The sequence below is a fragment of the Telopea speciosissima genome, chromosome 3 (assembly GCF_018873765.1).
Source record: "Telopea speciosissima isolate NSW1024214 ecotype Mountain lineage chromosome 3, Tspe_v1, whole genome shotgun sequence".
NCBI lineage: Eukaryota > Viridiplantae > Streptophyta > Magnoliopsida > Proteales > Proteaceae > Telopea > Telopea speciosissima.
This window is the reverse complement of record NC_057918.1, coordinates 55,896,993-55,910,065: the sequence shown is the minus strand read 5'-3', so window position 1 is coordinate 55,910,065 and position 13,073 is coordinate 55,896,993. Positions and strand designations below refer to the sequence as shown.

Below are 13,073 nucleotides of genomic sequence, written 5' to 3'. Positions count from 1 at the left end.
GAAGGAGAAAAAAATCAAAGGGAGGGAGGTGGGTTTTGAAAACCTAGATCAGAGTGTATTTGGCTCTGATGCCATGTTAACAAAACAGGAATTTCGTGAATGGCTTGAATGATCAATGAGATCAGTCAAGCTCTCTATTTATAATAATAATAATAAAAATGGTTACAAAGGGAAACACTGTTCACGACACTATTCATATTACAATCCAAATTACAATATCGGGTAACACATCTCAACAGACCTGAATGAAGCTATTTGATTAGCCACACCAGCACAAATCAGGTAGACCAATTCCTCTACAAAGGCCAAACAACTGGGAGGATTTATGTGGTAGAGTCTTCAAGGTCTGATATGGGCTAAGGCACAGGAAAAGAAACGGGTTGACCTGAAATCAACACACACAAACTGTCACATTGAATGAGTTTGTAATGCCCAAGATGGTGACCAGGTCATTGGATCACAGGTTGACCCGGCCCATCAAAGGAGGTCGCTAACCATCGATCTAAACACAAGCAGCCAGAATGAATCCAACTGGTGACAGATAGCATATGCTAGCACATATATAATAGTGTATAACTTCTCTCTAGAAAAGTAGGATCTTACATTATCTACATACAGTTACTTTTTAACGTGCAAACTTTTGCCTTCTGAAAAGCTAAGTTTATATTGTTGAAATTTTGCAGCTTTCAAGTTTTGTAACTTATCTTCATCAATTGCTTCGAGAAGACAGCACATCCAAACAATGACTATAATAAACAATCACTAAAAGGAAAAATAAAATAAAATAAAAGAGAACAAGAACCTAACCTTCATTTGCTTAGAAAATACATTAGAATGGAAGCAAATGTGCCAAGTAGAGACATACATTCGGCCATGGTACAAGAATGACCTCTCTAGTGCACATGAAAAACTACGTTCAACGACCTGAAATAACAAGTTTAATCATTAGGCCTCATATTGCAGTGGCTGGAAATATTCTTACACAGATTGTAAGGGTGGGAAGACCATTTACAAATTCCAACAGGTAGTTTAAAATAAATAAATAAATGAAGTGTTGTATCACTTGCCTCATCAGGAGGGAGATCAAATATAGTTTGCAGAGGGCCAGGTTTCTGATGAACCACTGTGGGGCCTTGCTTATCTAATGTGATTCTTCTCTGAGCATTATCTCCAGCATAACCATTAAAAACCCTATCCATAAATTTGAAGGTTATAAACAAGCAATAACTAGGAAAGACCGAAAGAGTGGTAATCAACGAACAAAAACATTTGAATATACTTTTTGCTGGTACAGCATAAGTCCTAGTAATTAATCAGGACAAGCTTATCATATGAGCTTCTTTTTTTTTTTTTTGTTTTTTTTTGCTAACAAGGGTATCCAGGCCTTCACCTGACTATTCCCCCAGGTCCATGCGAGCCCCACAGTCACAGGACCGGGTCATTCAATGAAAGCCAAATTAAATCCAAGGTGAGTGGCCCCAAGCAGCTAAGAGGAGTCGAACACAGGTCGCCTGTCAATTTAGACCAGCGCCCATGCCAACTCCCTTACTCCTTGGGGTTAGCTTACCATATGAGCTTGACATCAAGGAGAATAGCATAAAAATTTGAAAATAGAAAAGATTTTGCCAGAGTGCATGCCACAAGATGAAGCCCAAAATGAGAAAAAATGATACACACAAACAACATAAAATGGGAGTAGAAGAGTAGAATGTGTAACATACTTTCTGCCAGTGGCATCACCAAGCTATTAATTCCATTTTACCTTACCATTATATTTCTTGAGACTAAGATTAGGAAAACAATTAGAAGTATCCAACCCAAATAACAATGCATTCTTAAGAGTAATGATTAGGAAAACAATTGGCAGTACCTGAAGGAGCAAGGTTTTGAGAATCAGGTTGGGACCAGAACAGTCTCATGTGATTTATACCCATATCCTAATTGGAAAGTCCAATCCACGGACGATCAATCCAATTGTTCCAATGGATGGGATGATCAATTGCTGATCAATCTTGGATCTGTCTTAGCAAATCCCTGAATCTTCTTGATGAGGATATCACTCAAGGATTTATGCAGCCACATGTCACTTCATTATGGATAAATGACCAGCATTATGTGTAGTTCTTTTAATTATTTTGTTGTATTTTTATTTGGGGACAGAATTGTTGTGTACTAATGTTGCAAGGGAGTTATTGCTGGAGAAGTAGTTATTAGGGAGTAATTATTGCTTGAAAAGTAGTTATTAGGGTTTTTTTTTTTTTTTTTTTGGGGGGGGGGGGGTTAAAAATACTGTATTTGGAGATGGAAGATAAGCAAGCAAGGAAGGAATGAATGCATGAGTGATCTAATGCAATTCAAAATGGTGTGAAGCCAAGATGGAGCAACTCCAAGATGGTGCGAAGCCAAGATGGAGTGACTCCAAGATGATGATCTTTTTTCTTCTCTACCTACTCCTCCTTCTTCTTCTTCTTCCTCTTCTTCTTCTTCTTCTTCTATCCACTCCACTTTTTCAAATTCTATACCTACAGCAGACTATTCCTATTTAATTATCATGTTTCTCCCAACCCCATTTTCATTTCTCAAGTCCCTTCCATTATTTCTTTCAACTACAGCAACCTGTAAACCCCAATAAATCACACTTGTTTGGCTAAAATAGGACTGATTCTGATGAAAGATGTGGTTTCCCAAACTTGTCCTACATAACTTCTAGAACAACCTCATTGTTGATGTAAAATTGAATTGTGGAGACAGTTAAAAACCTCGGCGAAATTTCGCCGAGATTTTGGAAATTTTGGTGATTTTGATGGAACTGAAACAAAATCATAGTCAAAATAGAGAATTCACACAATTTCGGTAAATCGCAGAAATTTCGGCCCTATTACATATTGTTTCGGTGAAATGGTACAAACCACTTGCTCTAAAAGCAATATTTTGTTTGTTTCTGGTCAAAATTCCGACCAGAAGCTCCATGTTTCGGTCATTTCGCCTGGGAGAAGGAGAAAAACCTCGTTTTCTTGGATTTTTCCCACATCAATGATTGAAAACTGCTAGAATACGCTGCTGCGGATTGCCACATTACTCCAAAGACATCGGTTGCTGCTCACTGGGAAGATTTGGCACATTCAACAAATCCCGGTAAACTTTTTCCCAAAAATTTTTTTTTGCAAAAAATATGATAAATAGCGGTTGGTTGGTGATGAAGTTTTTAAATATCAGACAGAAGCCGATCTACAACCTCACGATGTCAGTATTTTTTTGTCTATATATAATTTTGTTTTTTGGTTAAAACATTAGATTTTATTAGAAGAAAAATGGGAAAAATTAGTGTTAATATAAACTAGATGGGACTCAATTATATATATATATATATATATATATATATTGATATATATATATATCAATGGCCTTATATATATATATATATGTTTTATGAAAAATACTTTTACTTTCTTCAGCAAATAATTATTTTTTATTTTCAAAATTATGAAAAATAGTTGAAAATTCCAAAAAAATAAGGAAAAATATTCTCGTTTGGTTTGCAAAATAAAGGAAAATTATGAAAGTACTTTCAGCGTGTTTTGTAGTGTATGAGGCTTATTATGTTGTACCATATTTGCTTTTCTTGTACTAGTCCATTATTTTATTGAACAAAATTAAGATAATTATTTTTAATTAAGAGAAAAATATAGGGGTTAGAGGAAAAATAATAAGTAGACATAGTTGTTTCAATGGTCTCAGTTTGATGTTTTTCGTCTAATAATGGATTTTTTTCTTTATGCAACAGTAAGGTGGTGAGATCAAGGTTCAAGATCTCGTCTCGTCTCGCCATTTCGGGCAAGTCAGTGGGTTTTTGGCCATATTAAGGCCTGATACTTCATGTACACCCTTATTTAAGCTAAATAAACACATTTAAACCTTCATATTGCAAAAAAGTGAACTCAAAGTGGTATTTTGGGTTTGCACCCTTGATTGACAGTATACTATTGGACCCTGATGTATAAATAGTTAAATACACATTGTATAAGTACTAAAAGATATAATAACAAATTTAAACAAAGTAATGAAACAAAAATAAAGTAAAATGTAGCATTTAGTTTAAACTTTAAACTCATAAAGTCATAAGTGCATCAGTTCATAAGTCATAACTCATAAAGTCCATAAAAGAAACTCCATAAAAGTCATTAGTTCAATACTCAATACTCAATACACAAAGTCACAACTCACAACTCACAAGACTCACAATTGTCATAAAACAAACCCTAGTAATAATTGCTATGCCTTCCTGGATCGACCCCACTCATGCTCCGCTGGAGTCGACGTCCATTGCTCTCTGTCTGAAGGACATATGTGGACCACGGTATAGTTTCAGAGAAGAAACGAGTGTAGTCATCCACAATTGCCATGTAAAATCCCGAAATATCCCAAAATTTTGCCGAAATTTGTACTTTTATCATTTCGTATGGCCATTTCGTCTCGGTAGTGTCAAGATTTCCGAAATATGCCGATATATCGGCGATATTTCGTGAAATCTTGAACCATGGGTGAGATAATGGCTGCAGGGGAGGCAATAGAAGAAGAGACAAGGAAGGTGATAGGAGACGAGGCAGGGGGAGGCAATAAGGAAAGTGACAGGGGAGACATAGCATGGAAGCATGGATTGTTGATTGATGATGACAAAAAAAAACACAATGTAACTATTATCACAACAAGATTATGGGAGGTAGAAGACCGAAACAACATTTGGTTGGGAACATAGTTGTCAAGGCGTCGCCTAGGCGGGAGGCATAGGCGGGAGCCTTGGATGCCTTGGTAGCCTAGTCGGTATCGCCTTGATTTTGGACCCTCTCTAATGCCTTGGGTCACCTAGACACCGTGACAACTATGGTTGGGAATGGGAAAGATGTGGCTACATGCTGCATTGTATCTATAGAGATTTCTAAGGCTATAGCTGCACACATGAGGGGAGGGAATCGGCGGAAGGTAGAAAAGGAGAAGGAGAGGATAGTATTTGAGGAGGTAGTTCATGCGACCTAGGCAGGGCGGGGGGATGATGATAGTGATTATGACAGTGATGACCTTGTGTATGTGCTTGATAATGTGCAGACAGAGGCAGAGGATAGAGATTTTCGGTGAGCCCAGCCGAGGAGCAGAGCCACCTTTCATGAGGAGCAGGATAGACATAGAGCCTTTATGGGAGGAGCTGGTTCATCTAGAGTAGTTGGTAGTTGGTACTGGTAGTAGATCTGCACAGCAACAAGGGAGGAGGCAGCCTGTATTTCCCTTCAAGAGATCACAGACTACTAGGACAGCTCCACCTCCAGTGGTCCCACCATGACAGGACCCTGTACGAGAGAAGGATCCCGACATCTACATGAAAAAAGGCAGCAAGCAACATAAACTGAAGGGGATGTAGGGTAATGTGAGGGGGATGGTTGGGCAGGCTATGTCTAAGCGGTTGTTAAACCATGGGTTTGCTGAATATGAATAGGGAAGAAAGATCTCTATAACAATCTGAACACTAAGGAAGGGGAAAAGGCTATACATAAGATAGTTAGAATGAGGGAAAGGATGAGTAGAGACTTTGACCATCTTAGACGTATTAAAAGTGAAGATGGCTGAGTCCTAGTAAGGGATGAGGACATCGAGGAGAGATGGAAAGGTTGATTCTTCATCCTACTTAATGAAACCATTCCGAGTCATAGTGGACCGGAAGAAGGCATTACGCATCAAGCCGCCTGTCGAAGGTATATACGGAAAATTAGGGTTTCTGAAGTAAAAAGAGGCAATAAGAAAAATGAAAATAGCCAAGGCTCCAGGCATAGTACTAAAACTCGCGAAATTTCGGTCGAGATATCGAATATTTCGAGTATCTTGACCTGTCCGAAACGAAATGCAAGTCCGAAATGAAAAAATGCAATATTTCGAATATTTCGGAAATTTCGATGAAATTTCGACGAAATTTCGGAAATTTCGGTCATCTCGTTTCGGAAATTTCGGAAATCTCGGACATTTTTGGCATTTTACACCCACAGAAAAATACCATATTTCGACCGAGATTTCGACGAAATTTCGGTATCTCGGAAATTTCGGTCAGACCGAAACACCGAAACGAAACGAGATTTAGTACCATGGCTCCAGGTCCAAATGGGGTCCCAATAGAAGTGTGGAAGAGCTTAGGAATGTATGGCTTATCCTGGCTAACGAAGTTGTTTAATAAGATTATGTGCACTACGAAAATGCCAGATGAATGGAGGAGAAGCATTGTGGTCCCAATTTACAAAAATAAGGCGATATCCAGAGTTGCAATAACTATCGAGGCATAAAACTAACGAGTTATGGTATGAAATTATGGGAGAGGTTATTGTATCACACCTGAGAAAAGAGATCACTTTCTCGGGGAACCAATTTGATTTTTGCCAGGAAGATCTACAATAGAATCTATCCAACTACTTAGGAGACTCATGGAAAGATTTAAAGAGAGTAATAAGGATCTCCATATGGTCTTTATTAACCTAGAAAAAGCTTATGACAGAGTAGCTAAAGATTTAATCTGGCATGTCTTAGGGATGAGAAGTGTTTCAAGTAAATCTGTGGACATAATTAAAGATATGTATGATAGTGTGGTGACTAGCGTAAAAATCATGGGGGTCAAGGGAGTGAATTCCCAATTACAATTGGGTAATTGGGTTACATCAAGGATCAGCTTTAAGGCCTTATTCCTTTGCATTTATCATGGATGAGTAACCAGAGACATCCAAAATGAGGTTCCTTAGTGCATGCTTTTTGCGGTTAATATTGTTTTGATGGATGAGACAAAAGTAGGAATTAACACCAAGCTGGAGTTATGGAGATCAACCTCGGAATCAAAAGGTTTTAAGATAAGTAGAACGAAGACAGAGTATATGGTAAGTGTAAACAGCGTTGAACATGAATGCTTGAGTGATCTAAACCGATCACCCAGGCCCTTTATTTATAATAAATTGAATTACAACCAATCAAAGTAAGAATAGGAATAACTCCTCAGTCCTAATCCTACTAGGAATTCCTAATATAACTAGGAATACCAAAATAGAACTCGGCTGAGGAAAAAACAATAAAAAAGAGAAAAATAAAAGAAAGACAAACATAATATGACTAGGACTAGTTACCCCAATCGAGTAAGTAGCCTAGTTCAACACTCCCCCTCAAGTTGGAGCATAAATATCAACCATGCCCAACTTGACCAGAATAGGATGAAAAACCTTTCCACTAAAACTTTTAGTGAACACATCAGCAAGCTGGCCAGCAGATTGCACAACAGAAACACACACCAGCCCTCCTTCCAACTTTTCTTTAATAAAATGCCTGTCAACCTCCACATGCTTGGTACGATCATGCTGAACAGGGTTGTGAGCAATGCTAATAGCAGTCTTGTTGTCACAATATAACACCAGCAGATTGTACCAATATCTTGCAATAAACCTTTGAGCCATAACATCTCACAAATACCTTGTGCCATCGCACGAAACTCTGCTTCAGCACTAGACCTTGCCACGACGTTCTGCTTTTTACTATGCCACATAACAAGATTACCACCAACAAATGAACAATAGCCAGAAATGGACTTTCTGTCAGAGGAACCAGCCCAATCTGCATCAGTATATGCTTCGACACGAAGATGACCGTTCGGAGACAAAAGAATACCTTTACCCGGTGCTGATTTTAAATACCGAAGGATCCAGATAACAGCATCCATGTGAGAGGAATGTGGATCATGCATGAACTGACTAACCATACTCACAGATACTGCTATGTCAGGTCTTGTATGAGACAAATAAATGAGCTTACCAACCAATCTTTGATAACGACCTTTGTCGACAGGAGTTCCCTCCTTTTCTTTAAGTCTGGTAGTACCATCCATAGGTGTATCAGAAGGATGACACCCTAGCATCCCAGTCTCGGTCAATAAATCTAGGATGTACTTTCTTTGAGAAAGAAAGATGCCTTTAGAAGACCGAGCAACTTCTATCCCTAGAAAGTACTTTAGGTTTCCCAGATGTTTTATTTCAAATTCTCGCCCAAGATAAGTTTTCAACTGGGTGATTTCATGATTGTCATTCCCGGTCACCACAATATCATCCACATAAACTATTAGGAGAGGTACCTTTTCACCATTTTTCTTAATAAACAAGGTATGATCAGCGTTGCTCTGCTTATAACTTATAGAGACCATTGCCGTATGAAATCGTCCAAACCAAGCACGGGGGGACTGTTTCAGCCCATATAAAGCACGCTTCAATTTACAAACTTTCCCTCTGGTCTTATCACAAGAGAAACCAAGTGGAATGTCCATGTACACCTCCTCGTCAAGTTCTCCATGGAGGAAGGCATTCTTCACATCTAATTGTTGTAACTCCCAGCCAAGATTCACTGCACAAGAAAGTAGCACCCTGACGGTGTTTAGTTTCGCAACTGGTGCAAAAGTCTCCTGATAATCGATCCCATAAGTCTGAGTAAATCCCTTTGCAACCAAACGTGCTTTGTATCGATCCACAGTGCCATCTACCTTCTGTTTCACCACAAACACCCACTTACATCCAACTGGTTTCTTTCTGGCAGGAAGAACCACAAGTTCCCATGTATCATTCTTTTTTAAGGCTTGCATTTCTTCCATCATTGCTGCTTTCCACTTTCCATCTATAAAAGCTTCCTGCCAATTTTGGGGAATACGAATAGAAGAAAGAGAGGAGACAAATGTACGAAATGATGGGGAAAGGGAGTCATAAGAGACTACATGAGAAATGGGGTGCTGGGTACAAGCCCGAATACCTTTACGATGAGCAATAGGTAAATCAGGAGACGAAGGAGAAGATATGTTACCTGGAGATTGATCTGCTTGTATTTGGAATGGCCCCTGTGATAGGTTTTGAGATTAGAGTCGTTAATTTTCTTCTGAAATTCCCTAATGGTTTGTTGGACTAGAGTCATCTCCCCCTGAAGGGAATTGTCACCAATAGGATTTTCAACATCTTCTAAGTTCTCCCCCTGGGGAAAATCCGGTGGGGAACCATCAGAGGGAAGAGGGGAGGAAACAACAGTCGGTTGAGGGGTGGGAGAAACAGGTGGTTGGACCCGAGTCTGGGTCTGTATGGGAAGGTCAACCATCACATCTTCATTGAAAGTCTCCCCTTGAAGAGGTGTAGATTGATAATAGGAGAGAGTTTCCTAAAAGACAACATCCATACTGGTGAAGGTACGACGTGCAGGAGGATGGTAATACTTATATCCCTTTTGGGAAGGAGAGTATCCCAAGAAAATACAACGGACCCCATGGGGTTCGAGCTTGGCAGGAGAGCGGGTATCCCTAACATAATAGACACAACCAAAAACCTTAGGGGGGATGACAAAGGAGGAAGAACCCTACAGTAGAGAGGCAGGGGTGGCAGAGTCAAGGACTCGGGTAGGGAGCCTATTGATGAGATAGGCAGCAGTCAGGACAGCATCTCCCCAATATTGAGAAGGGACAGAATGGGCAAACATAATAGTCCGAGTCACCTCAAGGAGGTGACAATTTTTCCTTTCAACCACACCATTTTAAGCTGGGGTATCGATACAACTGCTTTGGTGGAGTATACCATGGGCAGCAAGGTAGTGTTGGAACTGACCATCCATGTATTCCTTACCATTGTCACTTCTCAATATCTTGAGAGTGGCATTATATTGGGTTTGAATCATCTTATGAAAATTCTGAAAACAAAAAAAAACTTCACTTTTGTTGTGCATTAAATAGACCCACGTACTCCTAGAATAACAATCAATAAAAGAAACAAACCGATGGCCTTTGAGAGATGGCTTTTGGCTAGGTCCCCAAACATCAAAATGAATAAAATTAAAAGGAGAAGAACTTCTTTTATTATAAATGGAATAAGTTGAACGATGTTGTTTAGCCAAAACACAAGCTTCACAAAAAAAATCGTCCTAATGACATTCTTTAGCTAATGCTGGAAATAAAAGATATAATGTTCCCAAAGGGGGGTGACCTAGTCTGTTGTGCCAATGTTAAAGTTCAGAAGAAACCAACGCGCTTTGATGTATGGGAGAAGCCAAAGGTGGTGGTGAAATAGGACTCCCATTATCAAGCAGGTACAATCCACTATGCATCTTACCACATCCAATCGTCGCCCCCGTTGCCAGATCCTGAAACACACAGTGTGAAGCAAAAAAAGTTACTTTACAATTTAAATCATAGGTAAGACTACTGATGGAAAGAAGATTAGTGGTAAATTTGGGAATATGTAAAACAGATGATAACTGTAAGGAAGGAGTGCAACTGATAGAGCACATTCTAGAGATAGAAGAGAGAGAGCCATCAGCCACCCGCACTTTATCTTTACCAGATGTAGGAGAGTAACGAGTAAAGATACTGGAGGATCCAGTCATATGGTCAGTGGCACCGGAGTCTATGATCCAGGGAGAGGAGACTACCGATGTACAGTGACCAACAAAAGAAATACCTGAGTGGGCTAAATGTGAACCTAGAGGAGCGGAAGAACTTGCAGGTGTTGATGTAGTAGAAGCAGCGGAAGCCTGTAACATACGACGGAAAGCCTGAAGTTCATCCTTGGATAGTCCAGTGTTAGTAGGAGGGGCAGGAGTGACAGCCTTAGTATGATTAGCTTTGTTTTTCGATTTGCGAGCAGCACGTTTAGCCTCAAAGTCGGCTGGTTTGCCATGTATCTTCCAACAGGTGGCCTTGGTGTGCCACAACCTGCCACAATGCTCACATTTAACTGCTGGCTTCTCAGATTTAGAAGTATCGGCAACCGAAGGGGTAGAACCAGCCCCAGTATGAAAGGCTGATCGATCTGGAAGTGTAGTATTAAGCATAGCAGTTCTTCGAAGATCTTCACTATTAACCAAGGCATAGGACTGTTCCAATGTAGGGAAAGGATCTTTGCCTAGAATCTGAACCCTAATTGGGTCGTATTCCACATTAAGTCCAGCCAAGAAGTCATAAACCCTAATTTTGTCAATATGCTTTCTGTAGGCAGCAATGTCAGTGGCATTAGTGGGCTGATAATCAGAGTAATGATCAAGTTCTTGCCAACACTTGCGGAGTTCAGCATAGTATTGAGGGAAGGATAAATCATTCTGCTTGGTGTCATGGATTTTCTTCCTTAATTCATAGACCTGAGCATCATTCCCTACTGGTGAATAGGTGTCTCTGGCAGCCTTCCATATCTGGGCAGCAGTGTCGAGAAGGTAGCCTGGTGCAATTGAAGAATGCATAGAATGAATAAGATATGACATGACCATGGAGTCAGTAGATAACCATTTAGTCTTGGCAGCTCCTTCTCCAGTAGGGATAGGAGTAGTGCCTATAAGGTGTCCTGTGTAGCGACGGCCAGCAACTGTAAGGGAAGTAGATCTGGATCACATTAAATAATTTGTCCCATCTAGTTTGGTGGGAGAAGCAAAAGGAAGATACTCTGGTCGAGAAGATCCATCAGAGTCAGCTGAAGTGATGTCAGACATCATGTACGGGTTTGTAAATTCCCACAAATTTAGTGGTCAAAAATGGCTCAAACTAGGATCAAATTCCCTACAGGTGGTGGGGAATAAGCCTTCAAAAAATCAGAAACTTCTGATGATGGAATAAGAAACCCTAATAGGGCTGGTTACAAGATCAAGTAGAACCCTGGGTTTTGAAACTGTATGAGTTTCAGCCGTCAGAACAGGCTGAAACAAGGATCGAGTATCTCCCATGTAGTGGAGAAGGTACCCTCCAAAAATTGGCCCCTTTGGATGAGCCAATAAAAAGCCCTAAATTTAAGAAAATTTAGGAATATCTGAATGCAAAGTAATTGCAGGTTTGAATCTGATTTGGATTGGATTCAAATCTGCAATCTGAAATAAGTAAGGTGTAGATCAGCAAGTGCAGGGATCAATCTCCAAATAGAAAACAGAAATCCAGCTTTAATAAGGCAACAGCTCGATCTCCAAGGCTTGGAGGAAACCTGCGGCAGATTCAGATCACACCAGTATTTGTATAATCTTGAGTGAGGTGTCATTGAGGGCAGCCGCTAATTCTTCATTGAATCACCTCAAAGATGCTGACCTGAATGAAATAGAGAGTCCGAGAGAGTTGGAGAAGAAGGAAACCAGTAGCCGAGAGAGTTTGAGAAGAAAACCAGAAAAAAATCGAGGGGGGAGCTGTTCTTCAGATCAGAGGTGGCTCTGATACCATGTAAACAGCCTTGAACATGAATGCTTGAGTGATCTAAACCGATCACCCAGGCCCTTTATTTATAATAAAATGAATTACAACCAATCAAAGTAAGAATAGGAATAACTCCTCAGTCCTAATCCTACTAGGAATTCCTAATATAACTAGGAATACCAAAATAGAACTCGGCTGAAGAAAAAACAATAAAAAAGAGAAAAATAAAAGAAAGACAAACATAATATGACTAGGACTAGTTATCCCAATCGGGTAAGTTGCATAGTTAAACAGTAAGTAACTTTAGTAACTCCAGGACGGAGCATGAGGGGGTGAAAGTTGATGAGAGGAAGATTCCACATTTCAATATATTAGCTGCAAGTCAAACAATCCATCTATTTATGATTGATGGTACAAAGCCTTTTTTCAAAGCTCGAAGGCGGATAAAGAGAGGTCTCCATCCAATTCAGGAGAATATTACCCCCTCACTTCTTAGGAGCTCCATTGGGAAGCTGTCATTCAGATACTCAGATACTTGAAGGCAGCCCCAGGTAAAGGAGTCCTTTTCTCGCCTCATTCTCACCTTCGAATCGAGGCCTTTACCAATTCAGATTGGGCCAGTTCTCCTGATGACAGACGATCTACATCTGGTTATTGTTCATTGGTTGGAGGCAACTTGGTCACATGGCACAGCAAGAAGCAGGCTGTGGTTGCCCGATCAAGTGCTGAAGCCGAATTTCGTGCCATGTCTCACGGCATCTGCGAGCTGATGTGGATTAAAGGCCTATAGCAGGATTTGGCTATTGCTGTACCTTCGCCTTTGAAGTTATATTGCGACAACAAGTCATCCATTAGCATTGCCCATAATCCTATT

General features: G+C 40.0%; 1 protein-coding gene across 2 annotated transcripts in view; it reads right to left on the bottom strand.

The window, feature by feature from the left end:
- The window catches only part of LOC122656033 (BAG-associated GRAM protein 1-like), an 83,312-nt gene that overhangs the window by 18,482 nt on the left and 51,757 nt on the right, over nt 1–13,073 (bottom strand). For both annotated transcript variants that reach the window (XM_043850458.1, XM_043850459.1), the window contains exons 7-8: nt 1,068–1,191; nt 808–924 (exon numbers count right to left, since the gene is read on the bottom strand). In XM_043850458.1, the coding sequence (XP_043706393.1) occupies nt 808–924; nt 1,068–1,191 (241 nt within the window). The remainder of the gene's footprint in view (nt 1–807; nt 925–1,067; nt 1,192–13,073) is intronic.